The sequence below is a fragment of the Dendrobates tinctorius genome, unplaced genomic scaffold, assembly GCF_039654945.1.
Source record: "Dendrobates tinctorius isolate UK_male_01 unplaced genomic scaffold, ASM3965494v1 ptg000028l, whole genome shotgun sequence".
NCBI classification, from domain to species: domain Eukaryota; kingdom Metazoa; phylum Chordata; class Amphibia; order Anura; family Dendrobatidae; genus Dendrobates; species Dendrobates tinctorius.
The window spans coordinates 37,352,075-37,378,448 of NW_027361696.1; the positions used below are offsets into that span (position 1 = coordinate 37,352,075).

A 26,374-nucleotide genomic window follows, 5' to 3' on the forward strand; every position below is an offset into this window, starting at 1 on the left:
ATACTCTAGTCACTTTGGTCACAGCTGTGCCATCGAGCCTGTGACATAGCGCTCAGATATTCAGTGGGCCTCACACAATCCAAAAGTGTCCAGTGTCCACAAGTGTCTGCAGAAATTCAAAATCTCACTTATCCTCTAGTCACTTTGGTCACAGCTGTGCCATCGAGCCTGTGACATAGCGCTCAGATATTCAGTGGGCCTCACACAATCCAAAAGTGTCCAGTGTCCACTAGTGTGAGCAGAAATTCAAAATCTCACTTATCCTCTAGTCACTTTGGTCACAGCTGTGCCATCGAGCCTGTGACATAGCGCTCAGATATTCAGTGGGCCTCACACAATCCAAAAGTGTCCAGTGTCCACAAGTGTCTGCAGAAATTCAAAATCTCACTTATCCTCTAGTCACTTTGGTCACAGCTGTGCCATCGAGCCTGTGACATAGCGCTCAGATATTCAGTGGGCCTCACACAATCCAAAAGTGTCCAGTGTCCACAAGTGTCTGCAGAAATTCAAAATCTCACTTATCCTCTAGTCACTTTGGTCACAGCTGTGCCATCGAGCCTGTGACATAGCGCTCAGATATTCAGTGGGCCTCACACAATCCAAAAGTGTCCAGTGTCCACTAGTGTGAGCAGAAATTCAAAATCTCACTAATCCTCTAGTCACTTTGGTCACAGCTGTGCCATCGAGCCTGTGACATAGCGCTCAGATATTCAGTGGGCCTCACACAATCCAAAAGTGTCCAGTGTCCACAAGTGTCTGCAGAAATTCAAAATCTCACTTATCCTCTAGTCACTTTGGTCACAGCTGTGCCATCGAGCCTGTGACATAGCGCTCAGATATTCAGTGGGCCTCACACAATCCAAAAGTGTCCACAAGTGTCTGCAGAAACTCAAAATCTCACTTATCCTCTAGTCACTTTGGTCACAGCTGTGCCATCGAGCCTGTGACATAGCGCTCAGATATTCAGTGGGCCTCACACAATCCAAAAGTGTCCAGTGTCCACTAGTGTGAGCAGAAATTCAAAATCTCACTTATCCTCTAGTCACTTTGGTCACAGCTGTGCCATCGAGCCTGTGACATAGCGCTAAGATATTCAGTGGGCCTCACACAATCCAAAAGTGTCCAGTGTCCACTAGTGTGAGCAGAAATTCAAAATCTCACTTATCCTCTAGTCACTTTGGTCACAGCTGTGCCATCGAGCCTGTGACATAGCGCTCAGATATTCAGTGGGCCTCACACAATCCAAAAGTGTCCACAAGTGTCTGCAGAAATTCAAAATCTCACTTATCCTCTAGTCACTTTGGTCACAGCTGTGCCATCGAGCCTGTGACATAGCGCTCAGATATTCAGTGGGCCTCACACAATCCAAAAGTGTCCAGTGTCCACAAGTGTCTGCAGAAATTCAAAATCTCACTTATCCTCTAGTCACTTTGGTCACAGCTGTGCCATCGAGCCTGTGACATAGCGCTCAGATATTCAGTGGGCCTCACACAATCCAAAGTGTCCAGTGTCCACAAGTGTCTGCAGAAATTCAAAATCTCACTTATCCTCTATTCACTTTGGTCACAGCTGTGCCATCGAGCCTGTGACATAGTACTCAGATATTCAGTGGGCCTCACACAATCCAAAAGTGTCCAGTGTCCACAAGTGTGAGCAGAAATTCAAAATCTCACTTATCCTCTAGTCACTTTGGTCACAGCTGTGCCATCGAGCCTGTGACATAGCGCTCAGATATTCAGTGGGCCTCACACAATCCAAAAGTGTCCACAAGTGTCTGCAGAAACTCAAAATCTCACTTATCCTCTAGTCACTTTGGTCACAGCTGTGCCATCGAGCCTGTGACATAGCGCTCAGATATTCAGTGGGCCTCACACAATCCAAAAGTGTCCAGTGTCCACTAGTGTGAGCAGAAATTCAAAATCTCACTAATCCTCTAGTCACTTTGGTCACAGCTGTGCCATCGAGCCTGTGACATAGCGCTCAGATATTCAGTGGGCCTCACACAATCCAAAAGTGTCCAGTGTCCACAAGTGTCTGCAGAAATTCAAAATCTCACTTATCCTCTAGTCACTTTGGTCACAGCTGTGCCATCGAGCCTGTGACATAGCGCTCAGATATTCAGTGGGCCTCACACAATCCAAAAGTGTCCACAAGTGTCTGCAGAAACTCAAAATCTCACTTATCCTCTAGTCACTTTGGTCACAGCTGTGCCATCGAGCCTGTGACATAGCGCTCAGATATTCAGTGGGCCTCACACAATCCAAAAGTGTCCAGTGTCCACTAGTGTGAGCAGAAATTCAAAATCTCACTTATCCTCTAGTCACTTTGGTCACAGCTGTGCCATCGAGCCTGTGACATAGCGCTCAGATATTCAGTGGGCCTCACACAATCCAAAAGTGTCCACAAGTGTCTGCAGAAATTCAAAATCTCACTTATCCTCTAGTCACTTTGGTCACAGCTGTGCCATCGAGCCTGTGACATAGCGCTCAGATATTCAGTGGGCCTCACACAATCCAAAAGTGTCCAGTGTCCACAAGTGTCTGCAGAAATTCAAAATCTCACTTATCCTCTAGTCACTTTGGTCACAGCTGTGCCATCGAGCCTGTGACATAGCGCTCAGATATTCAGTGGGCCTCACACAATCCAAAAGTGTCCAGTGTCCACAAGTGTCTGCAGAAATTCAAAATCTCACTTATCCTCTATTCACTTTGGTCACAGCTGTGCCATCGAGCCTGTGACATAGCGCTCAGATATTCAGTGGGCCTCACACAATCCAAAAGTGTCCAGTGTCCACTAGTGTGAGCAGAAATTAAAAATCTCCCCTGTCCTATAGACACCTTGTACCTTGTTTTACATTACTATATAGTTTGTTGGATTTTGTCTACATTTCTACCAAAAATGAGGAAGGCTGGTGGAAGAGGCCGTGGAATTGGGCGGGGGTTGGCAGCTGGTAATGATGGTGTTGGTGGTGGATCTGATGGTAGTAGCAAGAGCAAAATAGGACCGAATGCAGGAGGTGTTGAGCCTGCGTCATCGTCTGGCTCCATAAGGCTTCGAAGGCTTAGTTTTCTAGGAGTTGGCAAACCGCTTTTAAAGCCAGAGCATCAGGAAAAAGTTTTGTCTTACATTGCTGACTCAGCCTCCAGCTCTATCGCCTCCTCTTCTTCAGTTGTAAAAAGTAAAAGCACTGAGTCGTCATTGGAGGCTCATGTTCATGAACCACACCTTTCCTTGTGTCCTTCGCCCCAACCAAGATTGAAGGATGACGCAGGCCATACTACTGATTACTCCATGGAGCTGTTTTCACATACCATGCCTGGATTATCAAGTCAAATGGTGAATTACCCAGGCCAAGATGAATCTGACATGGAGTGCACTGATGCACAGCCGCTGATGGATGATTCTGCTGGTACATTCACTCAGAGCACTACATTGTCCTCGCAGTGTACAGAGCCAGATTCTGACCCTGATGAGACTCAGGTGCCCCTTCCCGCACACTATACCACCATACACGGTGACACAGAGGAAGGTGCACATGACATTGAAGAGGAGGTGATGGATGACCCAGTTGTTGACCCAGATTGGCATCCATTGGGGGAAGAGGGTGCTGCTTCCAATAGCTCAGATGAGGAGCATCCACAGCAGACATCGACATCACAACTGCTGTTATCTGGCAGGCCCGGAGCACTCCAAAGACAAGTTCCAAAAATCAAAAGAGTTGCTGGACAGCTTGTCCAGAGGGTCAAAAGATCACAGCGTGCTAGGCCGCAAAATGTCTGCCAAAGTAGGAAGAGTGCAGTGTGGCACTTTTTTGAACAAAATCCTCATGATCAGGCCAAGGTTATCTGTAAGAAGTGCGCAAAGACCTTTAGCCGAGGGAAAAATCTGAAAAATTTGAATACCAGTTGCATGCTTAGACATTTAACCAGCATGCACTTGCAAGCGTGGACACAACACCAAACCTCAAGTGCCACATGTGCAACTGATCACAACGAAGGTAGTCAGCAACGCTACATTGTTTCCCCCACTGTAAGCCCACCGGTTAGCACAGCAGCAAATGTTGAGGTGTTGTTGCATGGCCACAGCAGTCAGGGAATCCCACTGTTATATCAACGAAAGACTGATTCTAGGCCATCAGAAAGAACACCAACTCCATCACCATCATCAACCCTCTCTTAGTCCGCCCTGTCCACCGCTACTTCCACCATATGCAGCTCTCAAGTCCAGCTCACCCTCCCAGACACTATGAGTAGGTCAAGAAAGTACTCAGTCTCTCATCCGCGTACACTGGGTTTGAACGCCCACATTGCCAAACTAATCTCGTTTGAGATGATGCCCTTTCGGTTGGTGGAAAGCGCAGCTTTCCGCGAACTCATGGCCTATGCAGTACCACGCTATGACCTACCCAGTCGCCACTTCTTCTCTCGCAAAGCCATCCCATCCCTCCACCATCATGTGAAAGACCGCATTGTCCATGCACTCAAGCAGTCAGTGAGCGGAAAGGTGCACCTCACAACTGATGCATGGTCCAGTCGGCATGGCCAGGGCCGTTACGTGTCCATCACTGCGCACTGGGTTAATGTGGATGCAGGGTCCACAGGGGACAGCGGTGGTGGGACAGTGCTGCCTAGCCCACGGTATAGGAAACAGTTGGCTGTAGGCGTTCCACCCTCCTCCTCCTCCTCCTCCTCCTCCAGAAGCGAAAGCTCGTCCACAGAGCACAGTCATACGAGCACTCCATCTGCAGCTGCCACTGTTGCACACGAGGTGTCCCTCTATTGAGCAGCTAGTGGAAAGCGTCAGCAGGCTGTGTTGCAGATGATGTGTTTGGGCGACAGACACACCGCCGAGGTGCTGGCCGAGTACTTGAAGCGACAAACTGAGTCATGGCTGGGCAGTGTACATCTTGAGGCAGGCAAGGTAGTTAGTGATAACGGCCGTAATTTTGTGGCAGCCATAGCCTTTTCAAAACTCAGCCACATACCTTGCTTGGCTCACACCTTAAACTTGATGGTGCAGTGCTTCCTCAAAAATTATCCGGAGTTAACAGCCCTGCTCCAGAAGGTGCAAAGACTGTGCGCGCACATCCGCCGGTCGCCTGTACACTCCGTTCGTATGCAGAAGCTGCAGCGATTGCTCCACCTTCCCAACCACCGCCTCATTATCGACATTGCAACAAGGTGGAACTCCACCCTGCACATGGTGGAGCGGCTGTGCGAGCAGAGGCAGGCCATAATGCATTTGTGGGAGGATACACGGCCAGGCACTTTGAGAGCAGACATGGAGTTGACAGGTGTGCAGTGGTCGAAGCTGAAAGACCTCTGTAAAGTCCTTCAGTGTTTTGAGGAATGCACACGGCTGGTAAGCGCAGACGACGCCATCCTAAGCATGAGCATCCCACTTATGCGTCTGCTCATGCAAACTTTGACGCACCTTAAGGAGCAGGCTTCTGCAGCCAATGTTGATGAGGAGGAAGAGGAGGAGGGAATCCTTGATGACATTCAGCCATTGTCTGCTCAGGGACCTCTCCTGGACGAGGTGGAGGAAGAAGAGGAGGAGGAGGAGTAGGATGATGGGGATGATTACTTAGGGGAGGAGGATGCATCTCGTGGGGCAAGTGAAAATGTTGGCGTGGCAAGGTCTGGTACAGGGTTTGTGCGAGACTGGAGGGATGTGGATTTGCCAGAAAGTGCTCCTCCAACCAGCACTCGCAGTGCATCATTGACACCGGGAACATTGGCCCACATGTCAGATTATGCCTTGCAGATCCTAAAAAGGGACCCCCGCATTGCCAAAATGATGAACGATGACGACTACTGGTTGGCCAGCATCCTGGATCCACGCTATAAATTACAAAACATCATGCCACAGGAGAACCTTGACCTAATATTGGCTAATAAACAAGCAACTCTGGTAAATCGGTTGCTTGAGGCATTCCCAGCACACAGCAGCGGTGATGGTTCTCACACGAGCCGTACGGGCCGGCGTCAGCTTGGCAGAGGTGTTCGTGGTGCACACAGCAGAAGTGGCGTTGGAGACAGGGGTTTCATGACAATGTTGTGGACTGATTTTTCAAGTACCGCTCACACAACTGGTAATACTGCATCGATGGAAAGTGACAGGAGACAGCAGTTGTTAACTATGGTTACAAACTACTTTTCCTCCCATATCGATGTTCTCCCACACAGGTCATTCCCCTTTGACTATTGGGCCGCTAAACTGGACACCTGGCCTGAATTGGCACAATATGCCTTACAGGAGCTCGCTTGCCCAGCTGCAAGTGTGCTATCGGAAAGAGTCTTCAGTGCAGCTGGATCAATCCTGACAGAAAAAAGGACCCGTCTGTCAACCCAAAATGTGGATGATCTAACCTTCATTAAAATGAACCACGCATGGGTTTCCAAGGATTTTGTCCCACCTTCCCCTGATGACACATAGGGTGACAGAAAAATGGCTTGCTTTGGTCCACCTCTTCCTGGGACTTGACCTATTTCACCTTTTGCATCAGCTGAATGTCCAACATCAACATATGCCACTTTCTAAAACTCCCTAACTGTGCTGCCTCCCCCCCCATGGCCGGGGTCACCACCTAGCGCACGACACCGTGCAAGTGCCGTTGCCCTGGACAGGTGGGTAGGCCGACTCTTGGGCGTGGGCACTGGCACAGGGTCCCTCATAGTGCAATCAAGTGTCTCTGACGGTGGTGGTGCACACCCGCCGTCAGACACACCGCCGTACTATGAGGGGCCCAGTGCCAGTACCGACGCCCACGAGTGGGCCCCCCTTGCTTGGGCAGGGCCCCAGCATTTGCAATCTTTACCTCTCCCTGCTCCTCCGCTGTGTAGTCTGGGCCGTCAAATCCATACTGTGCCTGACACCGTTTGAGCCTGCCTCCTGATGTATAGACATATATTTTGAATGTGTACGCTATCCATACATGTTATCTGGGGATACGGTACCCTTTCTAACCTTTGTGCAATCACGTGCAATCCATACTGGGCCTAACACCATCTGAGCCTGCCTCCTGATGTATAGACATGTATTTTGAATGTGTACGCTATCCATACATGTTATCTGGGGATACGGTACCCTTTCTAACCTTTGTGCAATCACGTGCAATCCATACTGGGCCTAACACCGTCTGAGCCTGCCTCCTGATGTATAGACATATATTTTGAATGTGTACGCTATCCATACATGTTATCTGGGGATACGGTACCCTTTCTCACCTTTGTGCAATCACGTGTAATCCATACTGGGCGTGAGAACGGCTGGCGAGCTGTTAAGCAAGCTACAGCACCTGTGGTTTGCATACGTAAGTTTTTCATTTTTTCAGGAATGACGGTTAGGCCTAATTCCGGAACTGCGGTTGACCTGCACTTACTGGGAAATCATTGTTCGCGGGTAATAATTGTAATCAGTGATCCCCATCACTAACGTTGTTCAGCGGGTTATCTGCACCTGTAAGCGACAAACGCTGGCCTTTTCAGTGTAGCGCACATGCAGCCACGGACATGTAAGGGCATGACACACCAGTTATTGGCCAATCTCATGTGCCAGAGCCTCACGTGTCCCTCTAGTAAGCCGGACTCGGACCGCGGGGCATGACGGAGTCTCGTTCGTTAACGGAATTAAGCTTGCAATGTGTGCATCTGTTCTGTAGCTGGCATGGTTGAGGTTTCCCAGGTGGAGTCGAATTTAACCGTAGGCTCCACTCCTGGTGGTGCCCTTCTGGACATTCCTTTAAGGTTCAGCTTTGCAACCATACTGCCCACGTAAAACAAACACTTTGCCTTCATGAACGCTGTTTGGACGGTCATGACTCGTGGGAATAACGCCGCCCAATCAGTTAACCTGCTAGAGAGATCGTTTGTTGCTCCCAAGCATGACATCACACTCCCTAGGAAGAAGGTAATGCCACTGTGGCGACCGTACTCCTGGGGGCGACACAAGTGCACTGATGCCCAGCCACTGCTCGATGAATCTGCTGGTACATTGACCCAGACCACTACATTCCCCTCGCACGCTACACGGCCTGAATCTGACCCTGATGAAACTCAGGTTACCCTTCCCATATACAGTTCCATCTTACACGGTGACAAAGAGGAAGCTGCAGATGAAAGTGCAGGTTCGGCCCACCCGCCATCAGACACACCACCGTACTATCAGGGGCCCTGTGCCAGTGCCGTCGCCAACGAGTGGGCCCCCCCTGCTTGCTCAGGATCACAGCACTTGCAAAGTTGAAATACTGTGCAGTGAGATGGAAGATGGGGACGACGAGGAGTCCAGAAAAGTACAGGGATTCCATAGCGAGGAGACTTATTTGATTGTTTTCAATGTTGGGACAGCAATTTTTGGGGAGCACTATACTCTGGAGAATGATAGATGGGGCCCACCATACACTGGAACATTCCAAAGGTGGACATCAGACACTGGAGCAGCATTTACAGGGCCCATTATACACTAGAGCATTAGAAATGGGGCCCATTATGTTTGGAGCATTATTTGGGCCCATAAGACAGTGGAGCTTCATCCATGGGGACCAACATATACTGTAGCATTATGTGGAGCTCATCATATACTGTTTCAAACATTATATGGGACCAATGATTCTGTATGGAGAAATAGATGGGCCTCGTCATGAGATGTAAAAAGTGAAGTATTTTTCATTGTACTATACCGCTATTTCTCTGCCGTATCGGAGCATGATGAGTTGTGGTATGTGTTAAAGGGGCGCTCTTTCGCCCAGGGCACATGAAAACTTGGAGCCAGCCCTCCCCCCCCACAACTGTAGCCAAATAACCCCCATTTTTCAGTGCATAACTTGTATTATGAAGTTAATTAAGGTTGACAAGCTTAAGTAAGAAGAATTGATGCTTTTGGCATTCAAATGGGCACTGTTGGTGTGTTTCCTGTCCTCCTCTCACTGCCGACTTTTATTCCCCATTGACTTACATTGGGTTTCGTGTTTCGGTACGACCCCGACTTTTCCCTATAATCGGACGATCTTGCTCGACCCGACTTTTGGAAAAGTCGGGTTTCACGAAACGAAACGCGACCCTAAAAAAACAAAAGTCGCTCAACTCTACTTATAACGTATGAGGAAGGCATAAAAAAAAAAAAAATTCTTCACATGCTGTTGATTTTTTTTCTTTCTGCCTCCCAAAGATCACAGTATGGCTCATCGCACATTTATCCTGCACTCTGCATTGAGCTCTTACATCGGGGTTTCTGTGTATATCTCTAAAATACGTGATTCAGGCAGAACCCCCTGCGGAAGATTCCCTATAATGAGGCAGATGGACGCACTGTGGTCACCATAGGACCTGTGATCCGGCTGTGTCTGTCTTTTTAGGATTGCATAAAAGGCCACAGTTTTGTGCACTTTTGAAAAGGACACCGCTGAACAGAGGCCACACGGAGTAAATCTGCTGCCTCATTATAGTGAATGGATCCTTCGGGGCTTTCATCTGTCACGTCACTCAAAGATTTAGATGGAAACCCCAAAGTGTTCAGGGTAGAGCGATGGACAAATGTGATCCCTAACATTATGTAAAATTTTCACAATAAAAGCTTCAGCTCAATCCAAAAAAAAAGCAAGCCCCCACTCAGGTCCATCATCTGTTAGTGGAAATATAGGGGGCTTCCACCTTACTGGTAGCACAAAGGCTCTGGAAAAGCTAAATTGCTTCAGGCACCCCAAAAGAAATTCAGCAAATTCTGCACTCCCAAACCCAAATGCCCCCCTCCCTTCTGAGCCCCAGTGTGCCTAAACAACATTTAGCACCCACATGTTTGGCATTTCTGTAGTGATGAGAGCCTGCCTAATTTACAGGTGCATGTCTCAAGAAGCTGGGCATAATGTACTGGTCACTACACCGGCAATTTGCAATTTTCACTCAGCAACATCCGCTGCTGCTTGTTTCTGGAAAACACCCATGGAGTCAAAATTGTCACTACATCTGTAGATACATTCTCAAAGGGTTATAATTTCCAAAATGTGGTCACTTGAGGGTGGTTTCCACTGTTTAGACACATCTGGGGCTCTCCAAACGCTACATCGCATCCGCTAATTGTTCCAGTAAATTTTACATTCAAAAAGTCAAATAGTGCTCCTTCCCTTCCAAGCTCTGCCGTGTGCCAAAACAGTAGTATTCCCTCATATATGGGGTATCGGTGTACTGAGGAGAAATTGCACAACAAACTGTATGGAGCAATTTCACCTGTTAACCTTATGAAAATGCAAAATATGCAGCTAAAAAATGATTTGTATTGGAAAAATGTGATTTTTTTTTTATTTCCATGACTCTACGTTATAAACTTATGTGAAGCACCTGTGGGTTCAAGGTGCTCAGTACACATCCAGATAAGTTCCCTAAAGTGTCTAGTTTCCAAAATAGTGTCACTTGTGGGCACTGTTTAAGCACATCAGGGGCTCTCCAAATGCTACATGGCGTCCGCTAATTATTCCAGCATAATGACTCTCCTTTCCTTCAAAGCCCTGCCATGAACCTAAACAGTTGTTTTCCTCCACATATTGGGTATCTGCGGACTCAGGAGAAATTGCACAACAAATTGAATTGAGAAATTTCTCTTGTTACCCTTATGAAAATGCAAAATTTAGACCTAGAAAAGATTTATCTGGGAAAAAATGTGATTTTTTTTTCATGGCTTAACATTATAAACTTCTGTGAAGCACCTGTGGGTTCAAGGCGCTCAATACACATCTAGATACATTTCCTAAGTGGTCTAGTTACCAAATTGGTGTCACTTGTGGGGGATTTCCACTGTTTAGGTACATCAGGGGCTCTCCAAATGTGACATGGCGACTGCTAATTATGCCAGCAAATTTTACATTCAAAAAGTGAAATGGCGCTCCTTCCCTTCCGAGCCCTGCCGTGTGCCAAAACAGATTTACCCTACATATGGGGTATCGGCATGCTCAGGAGAAATTGCACAACAAAATGTATGGTCCATTTTCTCCTGTTACCTTTGCGAAAGTAAAAACTAGGTCTGAAGAAAATTTTTGTAAAAGAAAAGTGGATTTTTCTTCCACATTCCAAAAAATTCCTGTGAAGCACCTGAAGGATTAAGAAACTTCTTGAATGTGGTTTTGAGTACCTTGAGGGGTGCAGCTTTTAGAATGGTGTCATTTTTGGGTATTATCTGTCATATAGACCCCTCAAAGACACTTTAAATGTGAAGTGGTCCCTAAAAAAATGGTTTAGCAAATTTTGTTGTAAAAATGAGAAATTGCTGGTCAACTTTTAACCCTTAGGGTGTATGCACACGTTGCGGATTCTGCTGAGGATCCGCAGCGGATTTGGCCCTGCGGATTGACAGCAGATTCTGCTGCATTGTACAGTACCATTAAAGTCTATGAAAATTGAAAAACGCAGTGCACATGCTGTGGATTTCTCCGCGCAGATTTTCTGCGGATATAATTCCGCAGCATGTCAATTCTTTTGTTCGGATCCGCAGCATTTTCACACCAGCTCCATTATAGAAATCCGTAGGTGTCAAAACGCAGGGGAAATCCGCAGGCTAATCTGCACTAAATCCGCAGGTAAAACGCAGGCCATTTTACCTGCAGATTTACCTACGGATTTAGCCAAATCCGCGTGGAAAAATCTGCAGCTTAATTCACAATGTGTGCACATACCCTCATAACTTCCTAACAAAAAAAATTATGTTTCCAAAATTGTGCTGATGTAAAATTGACATGTGGTAAATGTTATTTATTAACTATTTTGTGTGACACCACTCTCTGATTTAAGGGCATAAAAATTGAAAGTTTGAAAATTGCGAAATTTCAAAATTTTCACCAAATTTCCATTTTTTAGCAAATAAACACAACTCATATCAAAGAAATTTTACCACTATCATAAAGTACAATATGTCACGAGAAAACAGCCTCAGAATCAGTCAGATCCATTGAAGCATTTCAGCGTTATGACCTCATAAAGTGACAGTGGTCAGAATTGTAAAAATTGGCCTGGTCATTTAGGTGAAAACAGGCTTCGGGGTGAAGGGGTTAAATGTTAATATGAATGGTGTCATTCAATACTGCAACTCTTATTTGTAAGTTGATGGACAAGCAAAAAATATTTGTGTTTTGGAAGAAGGGTAATAAAGAAATGTAAAAATGAAAACTGAAAAATTCATGAACATGAAGGAGTGTAAGGGTTCTAATGAGATATTTGTTCCAAGCTCTTGGTTGGGTGACTGAAATGACACCATCCACATCACTTAAGTGATACATTTTGCTTTCATACCAGAGAGGGGTAACTATACACTCACTGGCCACTTTATTAGGTACACCATGCTAGTAAGGGGTTGGACCCCCTTTTGCCTTCAGAACTGCCTCAATTCTTCGTGGCAGAGATTCAACAAGGTGCTGGAAGCATTCCTCAGAGATTTTGGACCATATTGACATGATGGCATCACACAGTTGGCGCAGATTTGTCGGCTGCACATCCCTGATGCGAATCTCCCGTTCCACCACATCCCAAAGATGCTCTATTGGATTGAGATCTGGTGACTGAGGAGGCCATTTGAGTACAGTAAACTCATTGTCATGTTCAAGAAACCAATCTGAGATGATTCGAGCTTTATGACATGGCGCATTATCCTGCTGAAAGTAGCCATCAGATGTTGGGTACATTGTGGTCATAAAGGGATGGACATGGTCAGCAACAATACTCAGGTAGGCTGTGGCGTTGCAACGATGCTCAATTGGTACCAAGGGGCCCAAAGAGTGCCCAGAAAAAATTCCCCACACCATGACACCACCACCACCAGCCTGAACCGTTGATACAAGGCAGGATGGATCCATGCTTTCATGTTGTTTACGCCAAATTCTGACCCTACCATCCCAATGTCGCAGCAGAAATCGAGACTCATCAGACCAGGCAACGTTTTTCCAATCTTCTACTGTCCAATTTCGATGAGCTTGTGCAAATTGTAGGCTCAGTTTCCTGTTCTTAGCTGAGAGGAGTGGTACCCAGTGTGGTCTTCTGCTGCTGTAGCCCATCTGCCTCAAAGTTCGACGCACTGTGCGTTCAGAGATGCTCTTCTGCCTACCTTGGTTGTAACGGGTGGCAATTTGAGTCACTGTTGCCTTTCTATCAGCTCGAACCAGTCTGCCCATTCTCCTCTGACCTCTGGCATCAACATGGCATTTCCGGCCACAGAACTGCCGCTCACTGGATTTTTTTTCTTTTTCGGACCATTCTCTGTAAACCCTAGAGATGGTTGTGCGTGAAAATCCCAGTAGATCAGCAGTTTCTGAAATTCTCAGACCAGCCCTTCTGGCACCAACAATCATGCCACGTTCAAAGGCACTCAAATCACCTTTGTTCCCCATACTGATGCTCGGTTTGAACTGCAGGAGATTGTCTTGACCATGTCTACATGCCTAAATGCACTGAGTTGCCGCCATGTGATTGGCTGATTAGAAATTAAGTCTTAACACACAGTTGGACAGGTGTACCTAATAAAGTGGCCAGTGAGTGTATATTGAGAACCTATGTCTTATTTGGGTAATTTATTGTCATCTGGAGAGGTGATCAGTTCTGATTTTGTGCTTTCATACAGAGAGGAGATATAGTAGACTGGGTAGTGCTCACTTTGGCACACTCATCACAACTTTGCTTAAATGGTTCCCCATTCAGTGGATTGACTCCACTGTAGGTGCTTCAAGAATAACCACTGACCGAATGAGTAAAAGATACATGTGAAGCTGTTTTTATTCTTAGAAAAGTATTAAAATCAGTTTGTGGAAGAGTTTTAACTGAATTTTATCCTAATTATAGATGTACTTACATCACTGTTGCTGTAAATTACATCATTTTCTTCAACTTTCTCGTTGACCATAAGCCTAAAATAATAACAAAAATTTAGATTTCAATCAAGATAATTTTACACTAACATGCGGTTAAGTATTAGAATGTAAAAATAAAAGTATAAATGTGCCATTAATGGTAAGAATATTGCTCCTGGTATATACTTTCAATCCAGTAATATATTGAAAGAATTTAGGAAGGATTTGTCTTCAATATATGATATGTGATTAGTGACGAACGCGTATACTCCGTAATGCTCGTTACTCGCCCGAGCATTGCTGTATTCGCGGTACTCGGTGAGTGCCAAGCATTTCCGGTTTGCTCGGTGGGAGTTCGGGTCCCCGTCCTGCATTTTTGGCGCTCTTTAGAGCACCAATCAACATGCAGGGATTGTCTGCCATGCACTGTAATGCTGCAGCCATGTTGGTTGTGGCATTACAGTGATTGGCCGGCCGCACAGCGTCATTAGGTCTATATGAGACCTGCCGCCACCCTGCTAGTCACAGTCAGCTCTGAATTCACCAGTATAGGCATACTTGCTGCAGCGATAGGGACAGAATAGGTGGGGTATCAGTGTGGGTATACCATTGTTGAATCCACAAATCCAGCTAAACCAACAGTCCTTCTAAGGCCGGCGTTACACTTGTCGTATGAAAAATTGGACAGATTCTCTCGGGCGAGAATCGCACAAATGTTCTACGTATGGTGATCGGTATGTAATCTGTTTGCAATGCGATGATGCGATTTCCTAGCATCTAGCATCCGTATGGCATCCGTATGCAATCTGTATACAATGCGATTTTAACATGAGCACACAGCAGTTCTCTGCCATTGACATATCGTTTTAAAGCAAAATATTCTTCAAATATATAAATATTAGATAGATAGATAGATAGATAGATAGATAGATAGATAGAGAAAAAGAAAACAAAAAGCAGCACCAAAAGAAAACAAAGGGTGCAAAAAATCCTTACAGGTATGTACCAAACCTCATGCTGTGGTCCAAAAAAATGAATGCAGCACTCCAATAGCAAAAATAAGTGTGAGTTATTGGCCCATGTGAGACGTTTCGGTCCGTGATGTGGACCTTTCTCTATCACACTTATTTTTGCTATTGGAGTGCTGCCTTCATTTTTTTTGGACGATAGATAGATAGATAGATAGATAGATAGATAGATAGATAGATAGATAGATAGATTAAAGGCCGGCAAATGATCTGTCGCATACAGTATAATCAAAGAGTGACAGGCTGGAATAGAATAGATAGAATAGATATATACACATAGAAGAGGGGTGTATATATGTCAGTGACACACATGCTGTGTATATGATATATAGAAAGATAGATAGATAGATAGATAGATAGATAGATAGCTGGTATTTCATTTGTTGGCTTCTATAAAATCAGCATCTCATTCATTCATCAGGGGTTTACAGCCAGGGCGGTCGCATCTTAGCACCATCCTGGCTGTAAACTGTATTTACCCAGATATGGATTACAGAGTGAGACACAACGACGGATGGGTGTGGCACATTGTTGTTTTTTATTTTTTTACAGGAGATCGAGGGTGTCGCATGGGTTAGCTGTATAATAAATATGGGAAACTGTGTAATGTTTTATTCAGTTAAAATACTTTATTTTGGCTGTGTCTTTATTTAACCTGTAACAACTATAGGATTAGTAATGGAGAGTTGTCTTATTGACACCTCTTCATTACTAAGCCATGGGCTTGATGTCACCAGACAAAACAAAGGTGATCTTAACCCCACAACTATTACCCCACTTGCCACCGCTACAGGGCAAGTCGGATGAGCAAGGCTAAGTGCCAGCATCTGTGCATCTTAGAGATGCGCCTTTTCTGGGGTGGCTGGGAGCTGATGTTTTTAGCTACGGAGGGGCAATAACCATAGTCCCTTCCTAGGCTATTAATATCAGCCACCAGGCACTGGCTTTCCCTCTACTGGTTCCAAAAATTGCGCGGGAGCCCATGCCATTTTTTCCCTCAAAATGAATCTTTTAATTACATACATGTCCCAGAAATTGCACACACACTACTAATTGCATTGGTCACTGACATCTATATATCTACCTATTCTGCATCTATTTACTGTATGTAAACCATGTCTTCTATCCTGTCGGCTCCTGCACTAATTTTACAGAAGCCGACAAATTAATTACCATGTATTCTTCTATCTCTCTATGAACCAGGGGAAGAGTCCTGAAGAGAGAATTTGCATATTCTCAGTCATGGGCATAACCAGGATCAAAACTAGGGGGCCCAGCCTTGGTCATTCAGGTTGTAAAATTTTAGAATGAAAAAGGTGAATGAAACTGCTTCACACAGTATAATGAGTCCCATACCTGTATATACATCATCACCAGCCCCAGCCCACTAAGCTCAGCACCTGTATATACATCATCACCAGCCCCAGCCCACTGAGCCCAGCACCACCTGTATACATCACCAGCCTACTGAGCCCAGCACCACCTGTATATATCATCACCAGTCCCAGCCCACTGAGTCCAGCACACCTATATATATCATCACCAGGTCCAGCCCCAGCCCACTGAGCCCAGCACCACCTGTATATACATCAGCCCAGACACAGCCAGACCCCAGACCCTGTATATACATCAGCCACAGCCAGCCCCTGCATTTATATCAGCCCAGCCTGCCCCCAGCCCCTGTATATACATCAGTCCAGACACAGCCAGACGCCAGACCCTGTATATACATCAGCCACAGCCAGCCCCTGTATATACAACAGTCCAGACAGCCCGACCCTGTATATACATCAGCCCAGCCACAGCCAGCCCCTGTATACACATCAGCCCAGCCACAGCCAGCCCCTGTATACACATCAGCACAGTCAGCCCCCAGCCCCTGTACATACATCAGCCCAGCCACAGCCAGCCTCCAGCCTCTGTATATACATCAGCTCAGCCAGCCCCCAGCCCCTGTATATACATCAACCACAGCCAGTCCCTGTATATACATCAGCCCAGCCAGCCCCAGCACCTGTATATACATCAGCCCAGCCAGCCCCAAGCCCCTGTATATACATCAGCCACAGCCAGCCCCCAGCCCCTGTATATACATCAGCCCATCCACAGCCAGCCCCCAACTCCTGTGTAGACATCAGCCTAGCCAGCCCCCAGCCCCTGTATATACATCAGCTACAGCCAGCCCCCAGCCCCTGTATATACATCAGCCCAGCCACAGCCAACCCCTGTATATACATCAGCCCAGTCAGCCCCCAGCCCTTGTATATACATCAGTCCAGACAGCCCCCAGCCCCTGTATATACATCTGCACAGCCAGCCCCCAGCCCCTGTATATAAATCAGCCCAGCCAGCCCACAGCCCCTGTATATACATCAGCCCAGCCACAGCCAGCCCTGTATATACATCAGCCCAGCCACAGCCAGCCCCTGTATATACATCAGCCCAGCCACAGCCAGCGCCTTTATATACATCAGCCCAGCCAGCAGCCATACATACATCAGCCCAGCCACAGCCAGTCCCCAGCCCCTGTATATACATCAACCACAGCCAGCCCCCAGCCCCTGTATATACATCAGCCCATCCACAGCCAGCCCCCAACTCCTGTGTAGACATCAGCCTAGCCAGCCCCCAGCCCCTGTATATACATCAGCTACAGCCAGCCCCCAGCCCCTGTATATACATCAGCCCAGCCACAGCCAACCCCTGTATATACATCAGCCCAGTCAGCCCCCAGCCCTTGTATATACATCAGTCCAGACAGCCCCCAGCCCCTGTATATACATCTGCACAGCCAGCCCCCAGCCCCTGTATATAAATCAGCCCAGCCAGCCCACAGCCCCTGTATATACATCAGCCCAGCCACAGCCAGCCCTGTATATACATCAGCCCAGCCACAGCCAGCCCCTGTATATACATCAGCCCAGCCACAGCCAGCGCCTTTATATACATCAGCCCAGCCAGCCCCCATACATACATCAGCCCAGCCACAGCCAGCCCCCAGCCCCTGTATATACATCAACCACAGCCAGCCCCTGTATATACATCAGCTACAGCCAGCCGCCAGCCCCTGTATATACATCAGCCCAGCCACAGCCAACCCTTGTATATACATCAGCCCAGCCAGCCCCCAGCCCCTGTATATACATCAGCTACAGCCAGCCCCCAGCCCCTGTATATACATCAGCCCAGCCACAGCCAACCCCTGTATATACATCAGCCCAGCCAGCCCCCAGCCCCTGTATATACATCAGTCCAGACAGCCCCCAGCCCCTGTATATACATCAGCCCAGCCACAGCCAACCCCTGTATATACATCAGCCCAGCCAGCCCCCAGCCCCTGTATATACATCAGCTACAGCCAGCCCCCAGCCCCTATATATACATCAGCCCAGCCACAGCTAACCCCTGTATATACATCAGTCCAGAAAGCCTTCAGCCCCTGCATATATATCAGCACAGCCAGCCCCCAGCCCCTGTATATACATCAGCCCAGCCACAGCCAGCCCCTGTATATACATCAGTCCAGACAGCCCACAGCCCCTGTATATACATCAGCACTGCCAGCCCCCGTATATAAATCAACCCAGCCAGCCCCCAACCCCTGTATATACATCAGCCCAGCCACAGCCAGCCCCTGTATACACATCAGCCCAGTCAGCCCCCAGCCCCTGTACATACATCAGCCCAGCCACAGCCAGCCTCCAGCCTCTGTATATACATCAGCTCAGCCAGCCCCTGCATTTATATCAGCCCATCCTGCCCCCAGCCCCTGTATATACATCAGTCCAGACACAGCCAGACCCCAGACCCTGTATATACATCAGCCACAGCCAGCCCCTGTATGTACAACAGTCCAGACAGCCCGACCCTGTATATACATCAGCCCAGCCACAGCCAGCCCCTGTATACACATCAGCCCAGCCACAGCCAGCCCCTGTATACACATCAGCCCAGTCAGCCCCCAGCCCCTGTACATACATCAGCCCAGCCACAGCCAGCCTCCAGCCTCTGTATATACATCAGCTCAGCCAGCCCCCAGCCACTGTATATACATCAACCACAGCCAGTCCCTGTATATACATCAGCCCAGCCAGCCCCAGCACCTGTATATACATCAGCCCAGCCAGCCCCCAGCCCCTGTATATACATCAGCCACAGCCAGCCCCCAGCCCCTGTATATACATCAGCCCATCCACAGCCAGCCCCCAACTCCTGTGTAGACATCAGCCTAGCCAGCCCCCAGCCCCTGTATATACATCAGCTACAGCCAGCCCCCAGCCCCTGTATATACATCAGCCCAGCCACAGCCAACCCCTGTATATACATCAGCCCAGTCAGCCCCCAGCCCTTGTATATACATCAGTCCAGACAGCCCCCAGCCCCTGTATATACATCTGCACAGCCAGCCCCCAGCCCCTGTATATAAATCAGCCCAGCCAGCCCACAGCCCCTGTATATACATCAGCCCAGCCACAGCCAGCCCTGTATATACATCAGCCCAGCCACAGCCAGCCCCTGTATATACATCAGCCCAGCCACAGCCAGCGCCTTTATATACATCAGCCCAGCCAGCCCCCATACATACATCAGCCCAGCCACAGCCAGCCCCCAGCCCCTGTATATACATCAACCACAGCCAGCCCCTGTATATACATCAGCTACAGCCAGCCGCCAGCCCCTGTATATACATCAGCCCAGCCACAGCCAACCCTTGTATATACATCAGCCCAGCCAGCCCCCAGCCCCTGTATATACATCAGCTACAGCCAGCCCCCAGCCCCTGTATATACATCAGCCCAGCCACAGCCAACCCCTGTATATACATCAGCCCAGCCAGCCCCCAGCCCCTGTATATACATCAGTCCAGACAGCCCCCAGCCCCTGTATATACATCAGCCCAGCCACAGCCAACCCCTGTATATACATCAGCCCAGCCAGCCCCCAGCCCCTGTATATACATCAGCTACAGCCAGCCCCCAGCCGCTATATATACATCAGCCCAGCCACAGCTAACCCCTGTATATACATCAGTCCAGACAGCCCCCAGCCCCTGTATATACATCAGCCCAGCCACAGCCAACCCCTGTATATACATCAGCCCAGCCAGCCCCCAGCCCCTGTATATACATCAGCTACAGCCAGCCCCCAGCCCCTATATATACATCAGCCCAGCCACAGCCAACCCCTGTATATACATCAGCCCAGCCAGCCCCCAGCCCCTGTATATACATCAGTCCAGACAGCCCCCAGCCCCTGTATATACATCAGCCCAGCCACAGCCAACCCCTGTATATACATCAGCCCAGCCAGCCCCCAGCCCCTGTATATACATCAGCTACAGCCAGCCCCCAGCCCCTATATATACATCAGCCCAGCCACAGCCAGCCCCTGTATATACATCAGTCCAGACAGCCCACAGCCCCTGTATATACATCAGCACTGCCAGCCCCGTATATAAATCAACCCAGCCAGCCCCCAACCCCTGTATATACATCAGCCCAGCCACAGCCAGCCCCTGTATATACATCAGCCCAGCCTCAGCCAGCCCCTGTATATACATCAGCCCAGCCAGCCCCCAGCCCCTGTACATACATCAGCCCAGCCACAGCCAGCCCCTGTATATACATCAGCTCAGCCAGCCCCTGTATATACATCAACCACAGCCAGCCCCTGTATATACATCAGCCCAACCAGCCCCTGTATATACATCAGCCCAGCCATCCCCCATTCCCTGTATATGCATCAACCCAGCCACAGCCAGCCCTCAGCCCCTGTATATACATCAGCCACAGCCAGCCCCCAGCCCATGTAAATACATCAGCACAGCCAGCCCCAGCCCTTGTATATACATCAGCCCAGCCAGCCCTCAGCCTCTGTATATACATCAGCCCAGCCAGCATTCACTCACCCAGACCCAGCATGAAGTCACTGACTGAATAGAATAACAGCGATTGCCTCAGGAGCACGCCGGTACTAGGAGCTCCTCCAGATGCCTGACCTGATACGTTCAGCAGCGCGCTGCAGCCAGGGGCGGGAGACGGGGAGAGCTGAGTGCTCTCTCTCTGCCCACAAAGAACGTCCTGATGTTCAAAGTCAGGCATTCTTAACCTCTGTGTGCAGGGCACCAGGCCACTGTCTCACTGATGCTTGTGCGAGTATGTGCACCTGTAAAGTCGCCGTGCCCGAAGATTTAAAGGGCTGGTGGCAGGAAAAACAGGTGGCCTCATCATGATAGGTGCCTCCCCTGCCCCATGGTGGGTAAGCCCATGTTCCCAGTGCCTTTTGGGATAAGTGAAGGGTCCCCGCAAGCTCAAAGAAAATGGATTTTGGCCATTGCAGCTGAAAGGAGGAAATCGGTAAACCAGGGGAAGAGTCCTGAGGAGAGAATTTGCATATACCCAGTGCCTGGGATAAGTGAAGAGTCTCCGAGAGCTCATAGAACACTGGATTTTGGCCGTTGCAGCTGAAAGGAGGAAATCGATAAATTTTGGCTCATTTTTCACCGCTTTGATATCTCTTTAACAATAATAACATGTAAGAAGACAGTAGCTATTTGGTGAGCTGCATTTCTTGCTACATGTTCACAGACTTACCAGTGGAAAAGCCAAACTTTACATGCCAGAAGTGCAAGCTTGTGTCCCTGTTGGAGGAAAAGTTGCAAAATCTAGAAGAGAGGTTAGCTACTTTGAAAATAATTAAGGAAGGTGAAGAGTTCTTAGACAGAGCAGAATTATCTCTTCATGTTACAGAAAGAGAAATAATTTGAAGTGCACCTGAAGAAACAGAGGAATGGAAGCATGTGACCCAGAGAAGCAGGAGGATCAAGAGGCAGTCAGCACCCATACTGCTCAAAAACCTGTACCAGGCTCTTATGCCGGAGAATGATGAAGAAATACATCAGGATAAGACTTTGCTCATAAACAACAACCTTGCACACCCTCAGAGTCCTCTTGGATGGAGAAAGAAAAATGTGAAGAAAAAACGGAGAGTTGTGCTTATGGGGGATTCCCTGTTAAGAGGAATAGAGGCTGCTATCTCCAGGTGCAAAAATTAAAGATGTGTCTGACAGGATATCAGGACTCTTCAGACCTACAGATGAACACCCATTCCTGCTAATACATGTGGGGACAAATGACACTGCGAGAAATGACCTGGAAACCCTCTGCAGAGACTTTGAAAACTTTGGTAAGAAAGTGAAGGAACTGGGAGCACAGGTGGTCTTCTCTTCCATCCTTCTAGTGGATGGCCATGGAACAAGGAGGTGGAATAAGATTCTGCAGGTGAACAACTGGCTACATTGATGGTGCCTTCAGCAAGGATTTGGGTTTCTGGATCGCGGAGTAAATTATCTATATGATGGACTACTTGCTAGAGATGGGGTGCACTTTACAAAGACTGGAAAACATGTATTTGGAAGTTGCCTTGCTACACTCATAAGGAGAGCTTTAAACTAGACCAATGTGGGAAGGGAAGCAAAAGTCCATAAAAAGCCATACACCTGACAAATACTATTGAGAATTCTGCTATTAGAAGTGGAAGGGAAGATCAAAGGCAAAATAATCTAAATAATGAAAAAAATTGGAGAAACCAAAACCAATCACAAACTAAAGTGTTTCTATACGAATGCACAAAGCATGGGCAACATACAAGGGGAATTGAAACTAGTAACGCAGGAAAAGAAATATGACGTCATTGGAATCATTGAAACTTGGTGGGATGATTCATATGATTGGAATGCAAGGCTAGAAGGATACAACTTATTTGCAAGAAACAGACGTGATAAACGAGGAGGTTTCGAATTGTATGTTAGAAAAGTATATATCTGCACAGAGATTGAAGCTTCAGAGACTGTGAGTTCTGAGGAAACTGTTTGGATTAAGAATACAAGGACAGAACAATGGAAAGGACACCATTGTAGGCATTTACTACAGGCCATCTGTGCAAGCTGAAGATATTCATGAACTCTATGAATCAAATGGCCAAGTTCTCCAAAATATATGACATAGTGGTCATGGGAGATTTCAAATATCCAAACATTTTTTGGGAATCTCTCTCAGGCAAAACTAACAGGGCAAGGAAATTCTTATCCTCTCTTGCTGACAACTTTATCTTCCAAAAGGTTGGGGAGAAAACGAGGGGATCTGCTACCTTGGAGCTATTCCTTATAAACAGGGAGGAAATGGTTGAGGAGTTAAGAGTGCCTGGGACCCTAGGAGGTAGCGACCATGCTATTTTAGAATTTTGGATAACTAGAGGAGGAAGACCTGTGAAGACTCAGACATCAAGCTTAGATTTCAGAAAGGCAGATTTTAAGGGACTCAGAATGAGAATTGGAGGGATCCAATGGCTGTATATCCTTAAGGATTAAAATGTCCAGGAAGGATAGGAAATCTTGAAAAATGAGATTCTCAAAGCACAATCGTTAACAGTTCCAAAAAGAAGGACGAATAGGAAGCATTTAAGGAAACAAGGATGGATGAACACAGAACTTAAACGCATGCTAAAAACAAAGAAACAAATGTTTATCAAATGGAAAGAGGTAGGCATATCTAAAAAAGAATATAATGCTGTTTGCAGAACCTGCAGGGCACGAGTCAGATTACTAAAGTTGACAATGAATTAAGGCTTGCAAGAGACGTCAGAAGCATTAAAAAAGGATTTTGGAGATATGTCAAAAGTAAAAGAAAAGTCACAGATGCTATATGATTTTTACAGGATGAAAATTATGATATGGTAAGACTGGATGTTGAGAAGGCCGAACTTTTAAATTCCTATTTTGCATCTGTTTTCTCTCAGAAAGGAAATGTAATATCAACTGATCTTCACTGTCCTATTAAGGGAATAGAAGAATCCAAGATATCTATAAACAGAAAGATAGTAAGGAAACACTTAGCTAACCTAAATGAATTCAAGTCTTCAGGTCCAGATGAATTACACCCCAGAGTACTGAAGGAGATAGCAGTAGAAATTTTTGAACCACTCTCCATAATCTTTGAAAAGTCGTGAAGAACAGGAGAAGTTCCGGAAGACTGGAGAAGAGCAAATGTTGTTCCTATCTTCAAAAAGGGCAAGAAGGTGGACCTAGGGAACTATAGACCGGTAAGTCTGACTTCTATACCAGGAAAAATCTTTGAACAAATTATTAAACAACATGTATATAAGTACCTGGATAAGAAAGAAGTGATCAAACAGAGTCAGCATGGGCTTGTAACTAATAAGTCATGTCGGGCTAACTTAATTTCCTTCTATGACAGAATCACTGACTGGGTGGATCAGGGAAATGCTGTAGATAGAGTATATTAGTATATCTTGACTTCAGCAAAGCATTTGACAAAGTATCTCACACAATCCTTATAAAAAAAATGACTAAGTATGGAATGGACAAGGCAACTGTTAGGTGGATTCATAACTGGCTTAGTGATCGGACCCAAAGAGTGGTCGTAAATGGCTGCACATCCAGTTGAAAGAATGTTTCAAGTGGGGTACTACAGGGCTCTGTCCTGGGACCTGTATTGTTCAACATCTTTATCAATTATTTAGATGAAGGAATTGAGGGTAAACTGATTAAATTTGCTGATGACACAAAGCTAGGAAGGATAGCTAATACTAGAGAAGAGAGAGAGAGAGGATTCAAAAATATATACATAAACTGGAGCAATGGGCAGAAACTAACAAAATGGTTTTTAACAGGGAAAAATGCAAAGCACTTTCTGGGCAAAGAAAATGAAAAAAGCATATACAGAATGAGAGGAATAGGGCTAAGAAACAGCACATGTGAAAAAGACTTGGGTATACTAATAGATCACAGACTGAACATTAGTCGACAGTGTGATGCAGTAGCAAAAAGGCAAATACAATTCTAGGATGTATTAACAGAAGCATACTGTCTAGATCATGTGAAGACATTATTGCCCTCTACTCCTCTTTGGTCTGACCTCATCTGGAATACTGTGTCCAGTTTTGGGCACCACATTTTAAAAAAGACATCAACAAACTGGAGCAAGTTTAGAGAAGAGCAACTAGAATGGTGACCGGTCTGCAAGCCATGTCCTATCAGGAATGGTTGCAGGATTTGGGAATGTTTAGCTTGCAAAAGAAGATTGAGGGGAGACTTAATAGCTGTCTACAAATATATGAAGGGCTGTCACATTGTAGAAGGATCATCTTTATTCTCATTTGCACAAGGAAAGACTAGAAGCAATGAGATGAAACTGAATGGGAGGAGACACAGATTAGATATTAAAAAAAACTTTTGGACAGTTAGGGTGATCAATGAGTGGAACAGGCTGCCACGAGATGTGGTGAGTTCTCCTTCAATAGAAGTCCTCAAACAGAGGCTGGACAGACATCTGTTTTAATTTAGTGAATTCTGCTTTAAGCATGGGGTTGGACCAGATGGCCCAGGAGGTCACTTCCAACGCTACCATTCTATGATTCTATGAAATATAAAGACATCTATATATATGTGTGTCACTGACATTATATATATATATATATATATATATATGCCCATTCTATATGTATATATGTATTCTATCTATTCTATTCTAACCTGTCAGTGTGATTTTACTGTAGCTGAATATGGATTGCCGGCTTTCAAAGGACACCAGTGCTTATTTCTCGCAAGTCACACGGATGGTCCACTATTTCTCCCGGTGTGCCATCACAGAATTACACAAGCACGCATCCCACACCATTACTTGTGCCCTCAACAATGCTGTTACAAGGACAGTCCACCTAACCACGGACACATGGTCTAGTGCTTGTGGGCAGGGATGGTACATCTCACTGATGGAACACTGGGTTAACATAGTGGAACCTGGGACCCAGTTGGAACTTGGGATGGAACACGTCCTCCCGACACCGAGGATTGCGGGCCCTACGTCAATCAGGGTTGCCCCCACAGTCTATAGCTCTTGCACCCCCTCCTCCTCCTCCTCTTCAGTCTCCATCTTTGAAATGAGCACATCAGTCACAAGCTGGAAGCACTGCAGCACTGCCTCAGCCAAGCGTCAGCAACCTATGCTGAAGCTAATATGCTTAGGTGACAAACCGCACAATGCTGAAATGTTGTGGACAGCTCTGAAAGAGCAGGCAGATCTGTACACTGCTGAACCTACAGCCAAGCATGGTCATGTGTAACAATGGCTGGAACCTGGTGATGACTCTGAGGAGAGACGAGCTCACACACGTACCATGCCTGGCCCATGTGCTTAACCTTGTTGTTCACCGGTTTCTCAAAAGCGACACGGAGCTTCCGGATCTACTTGTGAAAGTACGCCACATGTGTGCCCATTTTTGAAAGTCAGCTACAGCTTCAGCCACTCTTGCTGTGCTTCAGCAGTCTTTTCAGCTTCCTGCTCACCGACTTGTGTGTGATGTCCCAACACGTTGGAACTCTACACTGCATATGTTGGAAAGGACTTGTGAGTAGAAGAGGGCAGTTGTTGACTACCAGCATCAACAAGACCATCGGTATTCAGTTGACTCCACAAATAAGACCACAGGAGTGGACATGGATGTC

The 26,374-nt window shown here is 46.8% G+C and overlaps 1 protein-coding gene across 1 annotated transcript in view; it reads right to left on the minus strand.

The window, feature by feature from the left end:
- Positions 1–26,374, minus strand: part of LOC141084892 (sialoadhesin-like) — a 78,316-nt gene that overhangs the window by 14,925 nt on the left and 37,017 nt on the right. Inside the window, exon 6 of the mRNA XM_073569846.1 lies at positions 13,825–13,879. Coding sequence (XP_073425947.1) covers positions 13,825–13,879 — 55 coding nt within the window. The remainder of the gene's footprint in view (positions 1–13,824; positions 13,880–26,374) is intronic.